Source organism: Arvicola amphibius, chromosome 6, assembly GCF_903992535.2.
Source record: "Arvicola amphibius chromosome 6, mArvAmp1.2, whole genome shotgun sequence".
In the NCBI taxonomy this organism is placed as follows: domain Eukaryota; kingdom Metazoa; phylum Chordata; class Mammalia; order Rodentia; family Cricetidae; genus Arvicola; species Arvicola amphibius.
The window spans coordinates 82,958,557-82,979,656 of NC_052052.2; the positions used below are offsets into that span (position 1 = coordinate 82,958,557).

Below are 21,100 nucleotides of genomic sequence, written 5' to 3' on the forward strand. Positions count from 1 at the left end.
TCTCCACCTGTAAAATGTCCCGGTTAGATTCAACAGTGATCAGATCCTCACACCTGAAGCCCAGAAATGCACAATAAATGGTGACAAGTTCAGTGGCCATGTGTTGCCATCTGCAGGCCCAGGGAGGCCCCACCTCCTCCAGCCCAGGAGCTTGTGGCTTGTTTGGAATGGAGCTTCCAGGCTGTTACTGGCTGCCTGCGAGATTGTAGACCTGCCCTTCAGGTCAAACACATTTTCCTGGCCCTAATTTACCAGCTCCCTACTTAGTCCAACCCCTTAAGGACAGAGTTCCATGAAAGAGCAGGGCAAGGATTAGTTCCTGGTGCTGTTGCTTCCAGAATTCCTGAGCCTGGCTCTGTTGAAAGGGTCTACTGGTATATTCCTAATCAGTTTTTACATTCCAAATTCCAAGAAAATTGCATTCACTCATTTTTCCAGTACTGGAGACTGAACTCAGGGCGAGACAACACTATGGCTGAGCTATATCCCCAGTTCTTTAGACTTTGTATTTTGAGACAGTCTTTTTTTAGCCCAGGCTTGTCTTAAACTTTTAATCCTGCTGCCTCAGCCTCTCCAATACCTGCAGCCAGGCCCACTTTCCAGTGTAATTTAAACCTCCAAATTCTTTGGCAGTGAACTTAGGAAGATCAAGTTCAGACCCTCAGCAGCCTGAGTCCCAGGATAGACATCCACACTAGTGTCTTGGGAGGGATTCAGTTCGGTGGGAGCTGGATGAGTCAGATGTCCACCTCAACTAAGTGCATCTGCTCCCCGACATCTTTCTTGGGGAAAAGATGAGGCGTGGATAGCTGGAGAGTCTCAGAGGGCCTCGTCCCCGCTGGGGAACCCTGACCAAGTCTCATTGCCCCTTCTGTTCAGGACCTGACCAAGTCTCATTGCCCCTTCTGTTTCAGGACCTTTCAAGAGGAGAGTTCCATGTTGCTCTGCTCCAGAGATGTAGCTCACGTTCAAACTAGAACGTTTTCTATTTTCTATTTCTGTCACTTGATAAATACCATGACCAAAAACTGCTTAGTGGGAAAAGGATTTACTCTATCTCCCAGGTTACAATCCACGAACGGAAGCCATGGCAGTAACTCAAGGCAGGAGCCTAAGGCAGGAACCATTCTTACTGGCTTGCTCTGTACCACCAGGCTCACCTTCCTAGGGGTGGTGCTGCCCACGGGGGTACCCCTCCTACATCAGTCATTAATTAAGTCAGTCTTATACAAACACGGTCACAGGTCAATCTGGGCCAATTTGATAGCAATTCTTCAAGCAAGGTTCCCTCTTCCCAGATGATTCAGGGTTATGTCAAACTGGCAATAAAAACTAACCAGGACGGCTCACTTCCATGACGGTGTGCACACTGACCTATCGTACCCCGACATTCCCGGTCACGACTTGATGAAGAAGCCTAGCGGAGGTTGAGTGTGGGGTTCTTAATATGTGAGCCTGCCCAAAGGAGGGCCAAGTTGGCCTGTAAATTTCCTGCAGCCCTCTGTGGAAGACAATGGGTGTGAGGTGAGGTAGCTGAATGTAGGTAGCACAAAGACAGGTTGTGAGTCTATACTTCCTCAAATTCTGCCTGTTTTGCTCCCAGCTGTGTAGCCTCAAGCAAGCCGCTTAACCTCTCTCAAGCTGAGTGTCATCTTTACATGCAGAGCACAGTGCTGACATAATTTGGAGTCTTCTGCCCAGGACATCCAAGTGGTTCTTTGGTGTCTGAAGCCAGCTAGTGCTGTGGTTGCTGCTGTTGTCTGTGTGGGGAGTGTCTGGCAGTAATGCAATGGGGGAGCCATGTCCAGGGGAAGACACGGGGGCAGTGGGGCTGTTGTTAAATAGACTAATATCCCAGAGGGTCTGGAGCCGTGTGTCTATTTGCACACTTCTGCACCCGCAGAAGTGACAGTGTTGAATTTGAAGTTTTGTTATTCTGCACTGGCAAGTAATAAACAGAACTGGCCCAAGCCAGTCTGACATCACTTCTACCTCGTCCCTCTCTGGCTCACATTTCCAGGCCTCCTTTCTGACCTCCGGGCCAGAAGACCCATGACAACCCCGCCTCCCTTACAGCAGCCTAACTCCACACAATGAGCACACGATTTATTACTACAGTTATGAAGCGGCAAGTCTCCGTCCTCAAATTTGGTGACTTTCTCACGGTATCTCCGTAGACCCTACAGACATCGTTCCCTCCCTGCCTCAGTTTCCCCTTTGGCGCTATGGCAGGCTGGCTCAGGGAGATGCAGACCGGCAGACCTGAGATTTCGGCACCGATCTGGATCTGTCTCGCCGACTGCCAAAGTCTGGGCGGGGCGAAGCATCTCTACGATTGGTGGATATCGCAGAAGCTCCGCCCCAGGGAGCCTGCACTCTGCCGGCTCGGGCGGTTTGCGGGCATTAAGCAAAGCAGCCGCGCCCCGCCTCGCACGCGGATTGGAGGCCTTTGTCCGCCGCTCAACTCCAGGAAACCAGGGCGCGCTGTAGCAGCTGCAGGTGAGATCCAGGGGACTCGGAGCTCGGCCATCGGGGCCTCAATTTCCCCTTCGGGAAGATGGGGACGGGAGCGGACAGCGCTACCGAACTGAGTCCTACTGGACCCGCGAGGTTTCGGATCTCTACATGGGAGCTCCACGCGAGCGCGAGGGAACGGATCTTGGTTCCGGGAATCCGGAGCGCGAGATCCCGCACCCAGACGCACCCCTGGGACGCCAGGACAACGGGATGCCCTAGTCTTGCCCCGTCGGCCTCAGTCTCCACCTCTGCACAGTGGGGGCGTAGGCTTCTGTCACCCAGCCCAAGCACCTCGCCTACCGGGCAGGGGTCCCTGGGGACAGGGGGTGGTCCTTGGCGGGGCTGCAGGCGGTGTTTGGGCAGGAGGCGTGGACCTGTTGCTGGGTGACCAGGGAGGTGGGGCGCTGCTGTTCTGAGATTTGTGTGAGTCTGGGTCACCAGGCAACAATTCCGCGGCCAGGAGCCTCGGAGCTTCGCGCAGTCCCTGGATGTCTAACGCAAGTTTTTTCCTCTTTATACCTCTTTATATTGTTGGGCGGGGTGAGAGGCAGCAAGGGGTGGGCCATCTCCACAGTGGGAGGAACCGGGAGGAAGTGTCAAAAAGGGGTCAGTCCCCTCTTGACACACTATAAGTGACTGAAGCACAGAGAGGTGGTGGGGCTTACCCAAGGGCGCACAGCAGGGAGGCGCGAAGCAGGTCTCTACCCTGTAGCGGGAGGGAGGCAGAGCCAGAGCCTACTTGCTGTGAAATCTTGGATGAGACCTCTGACGTTCCTTCCCTGGGCTTCAGTTGAAAGAACAGGACGAAGAAAATCAAAAGCCCTTCTGCGTTTGAGAAAGTTGGAAAGGAAAGTTGCTGAAAACAAATGCGAGCTATTTTAGAGCCGAGAAGAGAGGCTGAGCCGGCTACAGTGAAAAGAGGCATTGTTTCTGCCTCGGAAACAGAATAAATAGGCTGAATCTGAAGCATAAAGGTTAAGGCTATATACACAGAGACTTCCCGAAGAATTTCCCAGGTTCTTCTGGAGTTGTTGGGGTTGATGCTGGGCTGCTTTGTTGAGGTAATAGTGTAGTTGCGCTGGGTTAAACGGAGCTTATGTCTGTTTGACCTGCCCATATGAGGAGCAGTCTGCTGATGTCACAGGCAGTATGGGTTTGTCCCTTGGCTTACCCGTGTTCCACAGGAGGGACAAGTGCCCACGCGGGTATTTCCTCCCAGAGGCCAGCTGGTTTGCATCGAAACCACGTGACCATGGCTCTCTTGAGAGGGGATTTCATCAGCTCCCAGGGCAGGGCTTTCCAGAGGGCCTGGGACTCTACAGACACAGCTGTCTGCTGTGGGGAAGAACTTGGAAACTGCACTGCATTGTGCCAGTCAGTGGCTTCCATGGGCAGAAGAGGCATTTCAGAGAACCCACAGACCTCAGGTGGCCTCCTTCCTGTCAGATCTAGAGGTACAACAGGAAGTCACTTTCAGACTTTACTTCTGAACACCTCAGTTTACCTCTCTAGAAAATGGGCATGGCAATATTCCCTCTAGTACCACCTTCAAGCCCACATGGGTGGCATCTTAGTTTTTTATTTAGCATTCCCATTTAATTTTAGAGATAAAGAAACTTAAGCTGGAAAAAGAACAGAATAACAGCAATAACTTTATATTGGTGACAATAGCTAGTGCATTGAACACTGCCTCAGGCCAGTGTGCCTGGAGTCTCGCTGTAGGTAGAGAGGTGGGGGCGGCTGAAGCTGCCATCTCCCCAGAGCCCAGCAGAGTCCTGCTAGATTCTGTCACTTCATTTCCTAGCATTGCCACTAGGTGGATGCTGTGCTCCCTATTTTACAGTCTAAGGTTCAGAGAGTTTAAATCACTCAGCTGGAGTGGCACAGCTCTTAGCTGAGGCTGGCAGGTCTCAGTTTGGGGTGTGCAGGAGTGAATGCCATGGTTCCCAGCAATTCCCAGCACTGCATTCAGGACAGCGTGTTGGTGCTTACAGGGCGGGAACCAGAGGGTGCTGTGTGTCAGTACTTTTTGGAGACCCACATACCAGCTGAGAGTGTATCTCAGAGGAGAGAAACCGGTGCTGGGCTAGGTGGTGTGAACCTGAATTCCAAAAGATCAGCCCTTTCACCTTGAAGTGGCCAAGCGTCCCCACTCCCACAGCTGTCTCTGTGCCGGGAAAGAGAAGCCTGGGCCCTTAGAGTCCCCTGGCAGCCTGTGCAGGCTTTGGAGCATTGGAGGGTGACATGGGCTGAGGGAGGAAGAGTGTCCTGGGAAGCTGGAGAAGATGGCTATGGTTAGTGTCTCAGGAACACCTCCTGGGGCAGTGCCTCTTTACCTACCCAGGGGGAGGGTAGCAGAGAGGTCCCAGAGCAAAACAGCTACGGTCTGACTGACCTATAGTCCTGCCCCACGGCCTCCCATTTTAGCCTCTAGTCTCCCGTTCATCCCACCTACAACCCCATCTTGGCTCGTCAGCCAAACCAGACCCTCCTGCAGGGTCTCTCCCACCCATCTCTAGACCCTTGCCAGCATCTGTCACCTCATAGCCTTTTCCGGCAAGGAGCTGGGATCAAAGCCAGGCAGTATGCCCAGCTGCCAGTCTCCCTGGGGTCCTGGGACTACAGCCAAGGACCAAGAACTTGGGGGAAGGGACGCAAAGTCTAGGAGCCCCTCAAGTAAGGGATGAATCTGTGGGGGAACACTATGTTTATGAATGTCTTTAATGCTGTGTGGCTTTTGGGCCATCCATGTAGCCTTTACAAGTCGTCCTTGTCTTCTAAATGACCATTTGCTTATAAGGAGCCAATCAGAAAACGTGTGCTATGCCTCAGAATGCTGAGTTGCCGAGCCTAGGAGCAGGGCGCCTCCTCTTCATTGTGGTGTTTTCAAATGTTGCACAGTGCCTAGGGAAGCAAGAACGAGAAGCTACAGGAGCTGCTGTCAGAGGGTCAGGACTGCAAAGAAACTCAGTGCCTGGCCACTTTGTCAGTGTTTCCATGCAGATAGGAGGCAGGGTGGGGGCCTCGTGTGGGTCTGTGGTGGTGGGGACAGAGCATGGGCCCTTGTGCCCACTGCACTGAGCTGCACCCTCAGCCCACGGATTGTAAGCACCATTCCGTATCCTACTGAGAATAGCTAAAAACTGTTCCTTTGAGAACACATAATTTATTCCAACAGTCCCTTGTTGTTGGCCTCTGGGGTTGTTTTCCACCTCTTCACTCACTGTCTTTTTCAGTCACTTTGGTTCAAACCCCGCCTCTTCACTTATAAAACTGGATGAGGAATCCCTGCTCCTTGGGTTGGTACGGAGGTTGGGGGATGAGAACTAAACCCTAGGAAGGCTTTTCACAAAGTATTTGACACAAAGTAAGTGCTCAGTAGAACCTCACTGTTAGCAATGCATTCTTGGCACCATGAACTTTTTTACTTTGAAAACAGCTTGAGAGATTTGCATCTGTATGGATGCATACACCGTCCTCATAACCCTTGTCTTTATGAGCTAGGGCAGCCTGTTTCCTACCCTCCATAATGGCTAAGGATAAACACAGATTTCCTAGCTGGGTTACTGGCCTCAGAGCTGTTTTGGGAGCCACACTGTAATAGTACCCCTCACACTTGGGAGGACTGACTCCCCTTTATGTGGGGCCTCTGAAACCAGAACTTGGGCTGATGTTGGGGGAAGTTTTGCAGGAAGATGCCCTGTGGCCATATACTGAGGTTGAGGCCATTGCTCCCAGGACGGCACCCTGTGTCAGCTAAGGCACTGTGCCAACACCTGAAGGTGCACACTGAGCCATCCCTCTTTACTTTGGCCGGTGAGTCATCCTGTCCCCTGTCTTACAGATGAGTAACCTGGGGCTTGGAGAGTCTATCAGCAAGAACTTGCCAAGGTCAGCTTCCAAGAATGCTGGAAGTCTTAGCTTGTCTCCGTGATCACACGTCAGCACTATGGGGCTTCCTGGGTGGGCAAATGGAATGGAGTCCAGGAGGCTCAGTGGACCTCTGATCACCTCAGATAGTCTCCTCTCCCCACCCCCTCCAGCTTCACTTATTTTTGTCATTGCATTTTCTCTGTATGTATGTATGTGTTGCATGTGTGTGCCTGGGCATTCACATGGGCCAGAAGATGGCATTAGATCCCCTGGAACAGGTGGTTGTGAGCCATCATGTAAATGCTGGGAACTGAACCTCAGTTCTCTGCAAGAGCAGCAATACTTTTAACTGCTGAACTGTTTGTCCAAACTCTTGGCAACCATCTCCTGAAGCTCCAGATCCAGAGCTCCCTGGTGACCTGGGAGTCAGAGGTCCCTAACCAGGTCCCCATCACTCTTTGATCCGCTGTGGCATCTGCCTCTGCCCATATGCACAGTGTCCTTTGACCTGGAAGGTCAGCCTCCTAGGAAGCAAGAGAGAGTGACCTTCCCAGGGAAGGAGAGCCAAGACCCGGGAGGGTCTGAGATGGAGTGACAGCCCTGCTCCTATGGTGGCTGATACTGATTTCTCAAAAGGATTTGGCTGCTCGGGGGCTCTGCTGTACCCCTAGGGCTCCAGGAGGATCAAGGGAGGCAGGATGGCTAAGCAGCAGCAAGGAGAGGGCAAAGGTCCAACAGAGTATCTGGGCCCAAGGCCAGGGCAGACAGCAGAAGGCTTGTACTCCAGTGGATGATGGCCAGGGTATCTTCCTCTGGGCCTCAGAGTCCTCCCCTAAGCAGTGGATGAACAATCCCCTTCTACAGCCAGGACTAACTGCATCTTATGAGAAGGCTGAGGAAGTGCACGAGAGGCCCTGGAGGAAGAGAAGGGCCTTCTTTTGCAGAAGAAGTGTAGCCCGGGCCTTGGGCTCAACCCTGGGCTCTCCTGTGCCCAGGCCTTAGAATCTCCACAGGCTGGGTAGGGTGAGCACTAGGCTTGATTGGGAGGAGCCAGGTCCCCATATTTCTGAGTCTCTACCATGTTCACCAGCTTCGTGGCCTGGGCAGGTTGTGTGGACTCTAAGGACCTTACGTATTCAGCTGTGAGATGGGCACCTCACACCAGTCTTGATGACTATTAGGGACCTACAGACAGCTTCCTGGGCCACTGGCTAGGTGCAATGGATGATCCAGAATGCATCTGTGGTGTTTCTGTCGTGTGTCGACCCATACTGGGTACCGGGGACTTAGTAGTGAGTATTTCAGGAGTTCCTCACAGGAGCTAAATCATCATTTGGTGAGCGCCAGGAAAATGGCAGGTCCCCAGAAGGCCATGCAGGAGCTGAATCTGCAGGCAGCTCAGAATCATCAGGGAACAGAGGGGAGGGAAGGCCATGCAGAAGCCAGACCTGTAGGCAGCTCAGAATCAAAAGGGAACAGAGGGGAGGGAAGGTCATGCAGAAGCCAGACCTGTAGGCAGCTCAGAATCATCAGGGAACAGAGGGGAGGGAAGGTCATGCAGAAGCCAGACCTGTAGGCAGCTCAGAATCAACAGGGAACAGAGGAGAGTTATCTGTGAGAAGCACTATTATTGTTGGGAAGCATCTTCTGGGGAGCAGTGAGGGCCTGAGGACTGGAGCAGGCAAGCACAGAGGGAGTGAGAGGCTGTAGCAGGGGCCGGCTGCAGTGTCCATTTGTCCTGCTACTGTGGACAAGTGTCCACAAAAGTTGTTCAAGACTGTGTTTGGGAGATTGTGTTTGAGAAGATACCATGAGGCTGTTGGAGGTTGAGGGGCAGGACTATCCAGGTGAGGAAGATTCTAGAAGATGAATGAAAATAAATTCTGGTGAATTTTGGGAAAATCAAAAAAAAAGGGGCTAAATGGTAGATGAATTGCATGACAGAAGGGCGTGGCCAGGTGGGCCACCTAGTCTGGCCCGAGAACCCGAATAAAGGGTGGGCCTCTCTGGGGCCAGGAGAATGCTGCTGTGTTGAAGCTCGGTTTGGCTGTGGCTTTGGTTGAGTAAATCAGGGATAGTATCCCATTATGGAATACCATGTGGGCAAGGGCAGGGAGGGGGAGGAGAGGCCCGAGTGGCAGGGTGAAGGACAGTAAATTCTAGCCACTGCCTCTGAAAAGTTCGCATGTGTGCAGCAGCAGCCACCTGGTGCTGATGGGTTAATGATGGGGGACGGTGGGCATGTGAGTGACAGGATGTCAGGGAAGCCCGCCTCCCACATAATGGGCCACATGGTCGTCAGAGCAGCAGGGGAGGCTTGGCAAGATTTGGCTCTGTTCCATAGGCCCTGGGAGCTTCAGGGAGAACCCCACCCAGATGAGGATATGAGGCAGGGACAGGGAGGGAGGAATTGGGAGGTTACTCAGTTGAAGGTGCTTGGTGCTGTCTTAGGCAGACACTGGCAGCTGGCCCTTAGAGACTTCCTTTATTCCATTCATTCATGAGCCACAAGACCCTGGAGAAAACTAGAGACTCCCACCTAAGGAGACCCGGGGTAGAGACTGTGATGATGGACTAGCTCTTGGGGTCTAGGCATGCCGTCTCTCACTGAACTGTCAGCAGCCCCTGTGCAGGGTGTTTAACCCTGCTTCATAGAAAGGAAAACCATGGCTCAAGGTCATAGAGCCCAGCAGGTGGGGAGGCTGCCGCTGAATCCCCTGGCCTACGACTTCTTCTCTCCATCACACTTGGGTGGCCCCTAGCCTGACCACTCCCTAAATGTCCCCTGAGGGCTTTTTGGATGTCAAAGGGTTGATCTCATGTCTTTTCTGCTTCCTGACTTGAATGGGGAGCCAGGAGAAAGCTCTGGGAAATCCTGTGACCTCTTCAGGCTTACCTGCCTCCTGCCTCCTCTGGGCTGCTCTGATCCAGACTGGATCCTGAGGGGCAGTTCCTGTACTTCTCCTCCGCACCTGAGCCCTCTGACAGCACACCCCGTTTTCACCCCAGCAGCTCTCACACTTTTGCAGCTGTCTTTTTAGAATGTTCCGCCTCAGCCCTGCTTGTGGCTTGCTCTTGCCTCTCGGTCCTTCCGGTTCCTTGTGCGGCTGTGGACTCCCCACTCATGCCTTCCTGATGGTCCTCACCTCCACAGCTTGTTACTCTCAGGCCCTGTGTCTTCTTTCAGGGCACGTTCCACATTTGAGACCCGAAACTGCTGGTGCTCGGAAGCTACGTGGGTCTGTACATTCTCAGGCTACGTGGGTCTGTACATTCTCAGGCTCAGAACAGCAGAAGCGTCCTGGGACATCAGCAGCCTGCTTCTGGTGCTCTGCCTCAGGCACACCTGAACTCTTCCACACTCCCCCATAGAGTGAAGAGCCAGATGTGGTGTTTCTGTGCTCTGTCACACACCTTTCACAGAAGTTAGGGGACCTAGGGACCCAAAGGGGAGCCTACCCCAGGGGACATTCATCTGATCCTCAAGTTCTTCCCTGTTACCTGGAAAATTCCACTGTAGGTGCATCTATCTCCACACAAGGACAGCACATGGAAGGACAGAAATTCCAGAATCCTCCCTGAGATGATGAGACTTGTGTTAGGAGACAGGACAGAGTGGAAGGACGTGACTGAGCTCGGAGTATGAGTCCCCTTCTTAAGATGGGCACTGAGACCTACAAAGTGGGAGAAGACGCTCTGATAAGGTGACTGAAGAGGACCAACGGGGGCTGCAGGTTTCTCCCCAGGCCCGACATCCCATGTGACCTTAGCCAAGTGCCTGGCCTTCTCTGGACTTCTGTCTCCTGCCAGTGCATGCAGGGTTGCCGCTGAGGTGGTCCCAAGTCCATGGCCTCAGAAGTTTCTGTGAGCTCTTTCAGATCAGTGCAGCCCCACACTTGCCCAGCAAAGGGTTAAGCTCTTGGCGCCAGCTCCGCACAGCAATCCCCCTCCTTTTCACAAACACTTGTGTAGGGAATCCGACTGGGCGCTTCCTGTGAGGAGGAGGCAAGGCCAGGCCTCAGCTGCAGGGGCGGGGAGAAGTGCGGAGCGATGCTTGCTTGTGAGCTGAGGCGGTTCTGGCTGGCAGAGCAGTCTGGAGGCAGTCCAGGGTGCTGTGGAGGCAGGGGACTCCCCAGGTTTGAAACAAAGACCTCGTGGGCAGCTCCCCTGAGTCCAGGCCGACAGGATGGTGGTGTGGTCCAAGTGAGGTAAGGAGCTGAGCCAGGAGGAGGGCCAAGGGGAAGGCCGCCTACCCTCTGGATGGGCCTGTCATAGACTCTCTGGACACCCCTGGCAGTCAGCCCAGCCCAGCCAGGAAGTTACTGCTGCCACTCCTGTCCAGCTCTGGGAGCCCAGTCCCCTGGCCAGAGTGAACTCCGGGATGCTAGTGTCCAGTTTCAGCTCTGATTTGGTTTCCTTGGTGAACTTAGACCAGTGTTGATCCCTCTCGGTGGCCAAGGTGGGCCTATCTCACGGCCAGTTAGTGCTTGGATGGCTGAGGGTCCCTGGAGATGTGCAGGAGTGAGAAGCAGGCCAGTAGGTGACACCTCCCCTCCCCACATAATTTCAGGGACAGAGTCTGGATGTTCTGGGGGCCAGGGGGTCAGTTTGGACCTAAAGTAAGGCAAGATAAGAGTCAGTAGAAGCCTGGCCCCTTTTCTCTTCTTCCCTGGCTGCTTGAATGAGTCAGGAACAGGCTGGGAACATCCATAGTGGGTGTCTCTGTTTCCTGCAGCCCAGAGGCCACTCCTAGTGAAAAATTGGCCCATGCCCTGCCACTGAGCCAAACTTGCTTTGGAGCCTTACTGCCTAGTCCTTTAGAAGGGCCCAGCAGCTTGATCTGGAGGTCTCCCCCGCCATCCTCTTGCTTCCAACATGTCTGATTGCCTTGGTTTAATAGCCACAGTGTTCCTCTCCAATCTGAACTTCCTGGTTGTGAGGCCTCGTTAGGTGTCTGCCTTAGTTTCCTCCTTGGAGTGAAGTTAAGGTAGAGATGCCCTGGCTATCCTTGGAATGGAGCTTTTGAGGGCCAAGACTGCTGAAGGCTGGCCCAACCTTAGTGGGCCTTAGTTACAGAGAGGCTGGTCCTCCTGCTAGCTCTTTCACCAGCTTCCTCTGCTGCCTATGACAGTGGCCACCGCCTCACTGCCTGCATGTGGCACTCAACGACCAGGCCCTCAGCTCTCCTTGAAGTTCAACCTGTTTTTTTCAGGCCTCTTTGCCTTTGTCTGTGCTGTTCCTCTGTCCCAAATGCCCTTCCTCATTCCTCCTAGATGTGCTTGGTCTGTTAAAACTGTCCCCCAAACTTCCTTCTTCAGCGGCTTTTCTAAATTATGTCTTTTTGGTGGACAGGATCTAGGCAAGCTTACTCTTTTCTGTATCCTAGGGCATGAGAACCTCCAAGTTTATTTGGTTCATCTCAGGCCAGTGTGCTCACCAGAGCAGGGTGATGGGCACAGCAGTAGCTGGGCTAGGTGACTGCCTCTCTCTCCCCTTTACAGAAAGGAATAGTCAGCCAGCCACAATGCCTCAAGTGGCAGCCACACCAGGACTGGGTTCTGCTTGCCCGACGCTCTGTCTACTACCTGGTTCCAGCTTCATCTCTTCCTGAGGTTGGCAGTGTTTGGCATTGGTGTATGTTTGTTGATCGACTAACTGACTGTCCGGTCCCAGACTCCGTGGCATTGAGAGTTGTGGCTTGCACAAAAGACTGAGGTCTTTCTCAGGAAACGCTCACAGGTTGAGGCGCCTGAGGGATGGGTGCAAAACTATAGCCACAGACGGCTGCTGCCTGTGGCGTGCAGACTCCACTGAGCACGGTGAGATTTCTACCCTGAGTCATTGCAGAAAACAGGCTGTTCCTCTTTTTGCAAACAGAGGTCTCTGTGATTGGTCAGGCTGCTCTGCGGTGGACTGAGGGGGTGAAAAATAACCTTTCAAAAGTGAGAAAATCACACGTCACAGCCCTTCCTCGGCAGAGGCGTCAGGAGGAGGCAAGATGAGCTTGCACCCTTTTGTCTGCCCACGCGTTCACACTGGGATCCAGAAGCTGGGAGAAGCCCTGTTGTAGACACGGTTTAAGGATTCTGAGACACTGTCCCGGGGCCACTGAGCCAGGATCCTGCAGACATAGACTGAGTGCTTAGAGAATTCTCATGCACTCTCAAGGTATGCTTGCAATACTGCACCCAGCTGCTATGTGGGCTCAGGTCATTAGGGTTATACAGCCAGCATTTGGCCTGCTGAACCAACTCCCCAGCCTCAACTTAAGAATTTTTCTATTCATCCCTTTAAACGTTACATTTAATTGTTACACATGTGTGTGCTTGTGCACGTATGTAGAGGTCACAGCACTTTTGAGAGTCAGTTCTTCCTTATCATGTGGGTCTCAGGGATGGAACTCAGGTGCTCAGGGTTGGCAGAAGTCCCTTAGCTGTGGAACCACCTCACTAGCTCTCGATTGCGTCATTTTAAAATATTCTTTCTAGGATGTATAGTACATTGATTATGCAGATATACCGATAAACGGATACCTAGAGGTACAGGTGTGCAAATTTTACTGTTGGGGATATGTGGTTACAAAACCAAGTGAAGCCAAGGAAGAGAGCCTGGCCAGGGCTGACCTCTTATCATCCTCCTTGCTGACCAGGTGACCCTGGCTGAGGCACCGTCTTCTGAGCCTTGTCTTATCCATGAGATGGGAAGGCAGGAGACGTGGGGCTCTACAGGAACTGGGACAGAGAGGAGCGCTGGCTGAGGGGCAGGCAGAGAAGCCAGAGTCACAACTCAGGGAGGGTTGGCCCCAGTCACTGCTGACGTTTGTGAAGCCAGCCTTTCCCACGTAGCCCCGATCTCTGAGGAACTCAGTCTAGAAATAGCTGTCTGATGACTTGTCCTAACTACGTACTGAAGGCAGGGTCCAAGAGCCCAGAAGCTCCAGGGCCACTCTGACCCCCAGTCCAAAGGCTGGGGAGCTACGCTGGCCTGGAAGATCCTATGCTGCTACCAAGAGGCTGGCCTCCACCCCTGTCTAGTTTTCATTCTTGTACTGCTCTGGGCCAGGCCCCTTCCTCTCTGGGCCTCAACTTCCTTTCCTTTATACAAACCAAGTGTAGGCAGTGGGGGTTGTTGGAGAACTGGGTGGCTGGCAGCTCCTAGGTCCTGGGCTTTTGTCCTGAGGCTGAGTTTCCTCAGGACAATGACTGACACAGGAAATACCAGGAAGTTTTAGAGATGGGGAGTGAAGGGAGAAGAGAGAATGGGAAGAGTCGCACCCTCCCCACTGCCAGGCCCTTCCCAGAGCCTCTCTGTGGCCAGGCTGTCCACCCTGATTTACTGTGACAAAGAGGGCCTTCTCCACTGCCTGAGAGTCACATGCAGCTACAAACCGTGTCATGAGAGGTTTTCTGGGTTTGGCCTCCCCACCAGCCAGCACTTCCTGCTGCCAGTCACAGGACCTCTGGCCTACAGAGCTCTGCTTTCTCTTTTTGAGGCAAAATTCCTATAACATGACACCAGCCGCTCAGCAGCACCTAGCGTAACCACACGGCTGCATCTTGTCTCTACGTTCACAACATTTTCCTCACCCATGAAGGAAGCCCTATGCCCACTGATCAGCTAGAGTCTCTCTCCTCTCCCCAGCATCACTGTGGCAGCCACCACTTGGTCTCCTTCCTCTCTCTCAGACACAGGATTCTTGTGTCTGGTTTTCACAGCGTAGCACTTCAGTGGTTTGTCTACATTGTCACACATGTTGGGATTCATTCCCTTTCCTGCTGTAATTCCATCCCTTTCTGCAGCTGAGTAATACTCTGTTGGATGTAGAGACCACAAATTGTTTCTCTATGTAGATGGACAGATGCCTGAGTGTTGAGTGGGGGTGCCAGGACATGCATGGAGCTGTGTTTGCATGCATGCCTGCTTTCAATTAGTCTGGGCATCGGAATCGGCTCCCCACTCCCCACTTAGGAAACCACGTGGTATCTTCCCTGGCTTCCTGGACTTGGGGTGATGCGATCAGGGCATCTATCACTCCTCACCTGGACAGTGACTGTTTGCTAATCTGCACATGTCCTCCCTTGGGCAGTCAGTGCTGTAAGCAGGCCCTCTGCCTGGTGCCTTCACACAGAGGTGTGCAGTGACAGTAGCTGGCATCTAGAGACACTTACACAGTGTACTGACTGTGCCCTAGAGGCAGAAGAAGTCTCACCTCACTGAGGACAAATGAGGACAGTGAGTCACCCAAGGTCACAGGCAGAGGGTTACCTGCCTCTGGGGATCCTGGATGGATGATAGAAGACCCTGAGGACTGACTTTACCCATTGGTTGTGTCCTCAACAGGCCACAGGCAGGATGGCTACTGCTGAGAGGAGCCACCTGTGACTTGGACCACCAGCTGCAGCTCAGTCTCTTGAAGATGAAGTGGCCCAGGTGAAGCTAGGCCAGGCCCCATGGCCAGCTCAGGGACAGAGGCACACTGGGCTGGGCCAAGCCTGGGGCAAGAACCCCGGAGGCAGTGCTGGGCTTGGGCTGAGGAAAAAGACGCGGAGGGAAGCAGTGACCAGGGCTGGGGAAACGAGCCGTCCCTTCCTAAAGCCACCAGCCCTGAGCTCCTGGAAGATTTCTGCCAGGCACAGGAGCACCCGCCACCCCTGGGGTGGGCCCCAGACACGCAGGAATCTGAAGCATCTTCTGGAGAAGGTGAGGTAAACTCTATCTTGCCGTGGTAATACGTTTCCCAAAGAGTCCACCTGCTAGCATAGGCAGGGAAACTTAAATTCTATTTTTTAACATTTAAATTGCACAATAATACCGAGCATTTTGGAAAATGTAAGCAAATAAGAGGTAAATTTAAAAACTTCATTATTCTACCCCTCCCTGGTGAGATGGCTTTTCAGTGTGGAAGTGTTTATATGAATATGCAAATGTATTTTGGAGTACTCCATTGTCTCTTGCTTTGTTGTTATCTCAATAACTAGGAACATTTTTGCCCATTCTCCCAGTATTCTTCCACAAGTCTCTCCTAGGACCTGCGTGGACTGGGGCTCTCCCATAATCCTTTGGGCTGATTTCTCCTGCCCTGCAGGATACAGCTTCTGGTTTGTGCGGTGGTGAACACCACAGAAGAGAATGCCATCCAACACTCTTTGCAAACTTACCACCATCCTGGCTTTGATACCTTGAATGCTTGGCTCAGGGCTTAAGGCTTGTTCTAAGGATTCTTCTAAACCCTAGTCAGCAGAGGTTGACATTCTTCATCTGCTGAAAGGCTATGCTCCCATTGCCAAGAGGCCAGCTTGGAGGGGCTTCTCAGCTTCTCCCATGCACGTCCGTACTCCTCCCTAGCCTTGGTTTCCCCACCTGTGAAATGGGCATGACAGCGTTGGGAACAGGGATGTCTTGATGTGTGCTGGCTGCTCTGCTAGATTGTGAATACAATATGTCCGCATTGGATTCCCTTAAATCCCTGGAACCCTCGGATCATAGAGAAACCACTTGTGCCTGCCACAGCTGTCCACTTAAGAGCTGTTCTCTTGCTTTTATTTTTTTATTTTTGCATGTGTATATGTTACTACAGATTGAGTCTTGAGCCTTCTATAAACCTTGCAAATGTTCCAAGGCTGAACTATATTATTGTCCTCTAAAAAAGAGTATATTTTTGAGATGCAATAATTTCTGAGGGCACAAAGGCAGATGTTTAAGGCAATAGGCAGAGGTGCCTCTTCCTAAGAGATACTTCCCTCCCTCCACTCCAACTCTTTGTAAGCAAGTGGAACAAGCCTCACATTTAAATTAGCCTACCAGGGAGCATGACCTGTTCATAGTTCCAGGCAGGGACCAGAAGAACATAGAACGAGTGCAGTCCCTGCGTGGCCTCTGGTGGCAGACCCTTGCTTGAGTGCGGTTCCTGCGTGGCCTCTGGCAGCAGACCCTTGCTTGAGTTCCAGGAACACAGTGTGAGTGTGGTCCCTGCGTGGCCTCTGGCGGCAGACCCTTGCTTGAGTTCCAGGAACACAGAGTGAGTGTGGTCCCTGCGTGGCCTCTGGCAGCAGACCTTTGCTTGAGTTCCAGGTCCACAACTGCTCTGAAATAGCTTTGGATGTGCTGCTGTAAAATAGTGACTGGGTAAATATAGTTTTGAGTAGCTAAGAGATATGCAGTGTCAAGAGGAAGGGGGAAGAGCACTATGAACCAGCAAGTCTTCCACCTCCCTTTAGAACAGTCTGTAATGTTACTTAGTGTGTCTCATGAAAAGCTGGATTATCCCAGACAGATCAGACTAGGTAGGTATGTAGTAAACATGACTGCCTTCAGGATTTATGTAAGTATGTTTGTATGTATGTATGTATGTATGTATGTATGTATGTATGTATGATGGCTGTGTGAAAGATGGATAAGTGAATTCCTTAAAGGATGGGTAGGTGGATGGATGCTTGAAAGGATCAATGGACTGATGGATAGGTAGATGGATGGATGGATGTTTGGATGGATGTTAGGATAGATGCTTAGATGGATGTTTGGACTGGTAAACAAGTCCTTAAAAGGATAAGCAGATGCTTGAAAGGATGGATGGGTGGGTGGATTATGTATGCAGGGCTAGGTGATGGCTAGGGTACAAATGGATGGGTGGGTGGGTGGATGGATGGATGGATGGATGGATGTTTGGATGGATGGATGGATGGATGGATGGATGGATGGATGGATGGATGACAGAGTGACAGGATGGATGGATGATGGTTAGGTGAATGCTGTACCTACCACATAATTACAACAGCTGCTATTCCTTGGCAGCTTTGCACACTTTATCCTTCTTTATCCCTTCTTCCTACTCTGTCAAGGAACAGTGCTGAGCACCTGCTCTTCAAATGCAATAGCACACAAAAGCAGCCAATGTCCTGGGCCTTGGGAAGCTTGCAGAGTTCTGGCGACCTATGTTAACAAAATATTCCCCAAACTGAACAAACAGCTGTCACTGCAATCAGGGTTATGATGCAGAGGGCTCCAGGCCTGTGAGAGCCTGCAGAGGGAGAGTTTGACCTTATCTGTGAGCTTCTGAACTTCCCTGGTAAGGTTAAGATTGATATTCAGCCTCTTGAAACCAATAGCTCACAAAATAAAGGAAGGAGACAGGACCCTAGTGGAGGATGAACGGAAGCACAGTACTTTTCAAGGTCAGTGGGGTCACAGGTGTTTGAACAGCAGGAACCCCAGGACCCTAGGAGAGGCTCTGCTTTGTGCTGGGAACAATAAAGAGATGTGATGTGATTCCAGGGGGCAGAACGGGGCCAAGGAGGAGATGGTTAAGTGGTTATTACATTTGTCGAAGTAGTAAAGACATTGGCGTAAGTACAGTTATAAAGACAGGAGTCTGCAGAAATCTCTGTAGGAGGTAAATGGGACAGGAAGGAGAGAGTCTGGATCAGCAGCTAAGGAGAGAAAACGACCAAGGTACCTCCAGGCTCTGCCTTACCCGCTATATGGGATGGTGTTGCCATTTCTGGAAATGGGACATACTTTGGGAAAACTCAATCAAAGGCTTGAGTTTGGAGGACTTTTGAGGTGACCAAGGGAAGAGTCATATAAGTACCTGGCTATGTGAATGTGTCCAGGTTCTTGCCATCCACACATCATGAGGTCATGAAGTGACTCAGGTGACATTACAGAGCCAAGACATGCTCAGCAATGAATGACTGTCTTTGCAGAGACTGAAGCTGATGATGTGAGCAGCCCAGAGGGTTCCACCTTGCCTCTGGCCTGGCTCTCCAGGCACAATCAACAGCTGGACCTGTCTGAAGAGGAACTGTATGAGGACCCTGGAAGACCTGAGGTGGAGTTAGCTGAAGAGAGTTGCTCGGAGCCGGAGTGTGAAGAACCAGGAGATTCCAGCCCTGAGGCTCCAGAGCAGGGGCCAGCTGGAGGCTGGGTGGCTTCTATCAAGCAAGGCAGTAAACACAGACCTTCTGAGCACCCCACAGCCCATCAGTCTGCTGAACACAGCCCTGCAAAGTCCTGGAGCAGTGGGACTGTGAGTCTCGGTCAGCCTATTGACAGCTTTGATTCTACCTGGGAAGGAGACACTGATGTCCCCCAACCTGACAAGCTGGCCAAAGCCCTGTCACAAAGTTCATGTCATAACCTCCCACAGCCAGATGACAGAAACGGAGATGGCGTTGCTCTGGCAACACCCACGGAATTCCAGGACTCCTTAGCAGCACTGACCCGGAATCCTCAGTGCTCTGCAGGCACATGGGGGCGAGAAACCACCAGCCTGCCCAGCCCTCGGCCTGAGGACCGAACCTGGAAGAGAACTAAGATCTCACCGAAGCCATTGCCCTCCCGATTTACTGGCTCTATGAGCCCCCCGAGTACTCGGCGTGGGGCAGTAAAGAAAGCTGCGTCACAGCACAATCAGGGAGTCACTCTGGCTGACCACTCTTCCTCAGATGCCCCCAAGTATGGCCGGGGGCGCCTGAACTACCCACTCCCTGACTTCTCCAAGGTGGGACCCCGGGTGAAGTTTCCCAAAGATGAGAACTACCGACCCCCCAAGTCCAGAAACAAGAACAGACAACAAGGCCCTACCAGACCCCTAATCTTCAAGTCACCAGCTGAAATTGTTCGAGATGTACTGATGAGCAGTGGAGACAGATCCCTGGCCAACGACCCTTCTCTTGCCCACCCCATCACCAGGGTGCCCCAGGAGTTCCAGACACCCGAACAAGCCACTGAGCTGGTTCATCAGCTGCAGGTAAGCTGTGTCACCCAGGTATCTTGTTGGAGTAGGGAAGGAGTAGAGAGATTGGGGGTGTGACTCATTTGGCAGAGTGCTTGCCTCACGTGAACCTCATCCCCGCACCTCAGAAGAGGGTGTGGTGGTTCATGTCTAGCAGTCCACCAAGAAGCAGCAGGAGGATCAGATGTTCAAGACCATCCTTAGCTACTTAGAAATACCAAGGTCTGTGCTAGCAACAGAGCAGTGAGAATGTCCATGTCTTATTCAACCACTGTTATGAAAAAATAGAACATTCTGGAAGGAAAACGGTCTAGTGAACACCCTCCTCCCTACCCTGCAACATCTACATAAAGCACATCCTGGGATCCTTTTCCATCAGTGCCCAACTTCTTCCCACCACTCCCACAACCCCAACTGAATTAAGCAAAATTCCAGGTATCTGGTCACTTTGTAGTTTATTGTTGTGTTTAACTCTAAGAACTTTACTCACACGGTTGCATGCAGAGGCAGAAACAGGTCCCCTACACACTTAGTGCCTTGTTCTTTCAGTCTGGTAATGTAGACAGAAGTTTCTGTCCTGTCCAGTCCCACAGCCGTTCAGTCCCAAAGAAACAGAGGTCTACATTAATTATAAACTGGTTGGCCTATTAGCTCAGGCTTCTTATTAACTAACTCTTACATCTTAAATTAACTCATAATTATTATTATTAATTAATTCTTACATCTTAAATTAATCCATAATTCTTGTCTGTTTTAGCCATGTGGATACCTTTTAACAGTGAGGCATTCTCATCTTGCTTCCTCTGGGTCTGGTAGACGACTGCAGACTGAGCCTTTCCTTTTCCTAGAATTACCCTGTTCTGGTTGCCCTGCCTATACTTCCTGCCTGGCTACTGGCCAATCAGCATTTTATTAAACCAATACAAGTGACAAATCTTTATAGGGTACAAGACCATTGTCACATAGCACTAACCCCCCTTCTTTTTTCAAAACAAGAACTCCTCTGAATCTAATTTCCTTTGTTTCAAACATCCATAGTCTATTTTTTGGGAATGTAGGCCTGGTTGGGGATGCTGATAAGCTTATGAGGGACCTAGAAAATTTAAAATTATGGTTAAGTCCTGACTGGAATATTCTGTGAGGCTTGATCATGTCAGCCAACAGTCTTGAGGCTGTTCTAGATGTAGAACTCAGAGGAAACTCCAACAGAGGTCCTCTGAAATGTTGGATCATCTGGACCATCCACTTCTATCAGAGATTTTTTTCAGGGGATCTTCCTTGATCAAACCTGATTTTTTTCTTAACCCAGAATGAATCCACAGCCTCTTATTTCCTGTGGAAACATAAGCAAAACCTCTTCTCAAAAGTCACATATCTTTTGACTTAAATTTTGAAGTCAAGGCATTTTCAAAATGCATTTTTTTGATTAATCCAGCATTTATGAGCAAATGTCTTTTAGCAGCTGTTGCTCCATCCTTAGCCGTCAAATAATTCAAAGACAACACAATGACATACAGTATCCAGACTCTCTGTGCATTTTCCATCTTTACATGGCTTTATTTTAAAATCTATTTCTTTTATTTTTAATTTTTAATTTTTGATTTTTTGAGATAGGGTTTCTCTGTATAATTTTGGCTGTCCTGGAACTTACTCTGTAGACCAGGATGCCCTTGAACTCACAGAGATCCATCTGTCTCTGCCTCCCAAGTGCTTGGATTAAAGGTGTGTGCCACCACACTCAATTACTCTCTTTCTTTCATCTTTTTAAAAGGATTTTATCCTTTTTCTTTTCTCTCCCAAGCCTACATAAATTTTTTAAACACATGTAAACTGTTTAGAGGTGGTTTTGTTTGTCTGGATCTATCTTTACTGTATATCTCTCTTTTTCTGACCACATGAGTCTTTAATTTGCTAAGCGATATGGCTAGGATTAGAGCTGTGGTTTTGATGGCTGGATCCACCCCAGTCCTTAGCTTT

At 51.1% G+C, this 21,100-nt stretch overlaps 1 protein-coding gene across 3 annotated transcripts in view; it reads left to right on the top strand.

Moving 5' to 3' along the window:
- Nucleotides 1-2,417: 2,417 nt before the first annotated feature.
- Akna (AT-hook transcription factor) overlaps nucleotides 2,418-21,100 on the top strand; it is a 47,443-nt gene continuing 28,760 nt past the window's right edge. The window contains exons 1-3 of one of the 3 annotated variants that reach the window (XM_038335217.1): nucleotides 2,418-2,499; nucleotides 14,731-15,090; nucleotides 18,093-19,138. In XM_038335217.1, the coding sequence (XP_038191145.1) occupies nucleotides 14,841-15,090; nucleotides 18,093-19,138 (1,296 nt within the window). In that variant the 5' untranslated portion in view covers nucleotides 2,418-2,499; nucleotides 14,731-14,840. Of the gene's footprint in view, nucleotides 2,500-10,430; nucleotides 10,599-12,426; nucleotides 12,559-14,730; nucleotides 15,091-18,092; nucleotides 19,139-21,100 lie in introns of those variants that run through there. The other 2 variants (XM_038335216.1, XM_038335219.1) reach the window with 2 other exon arrangements.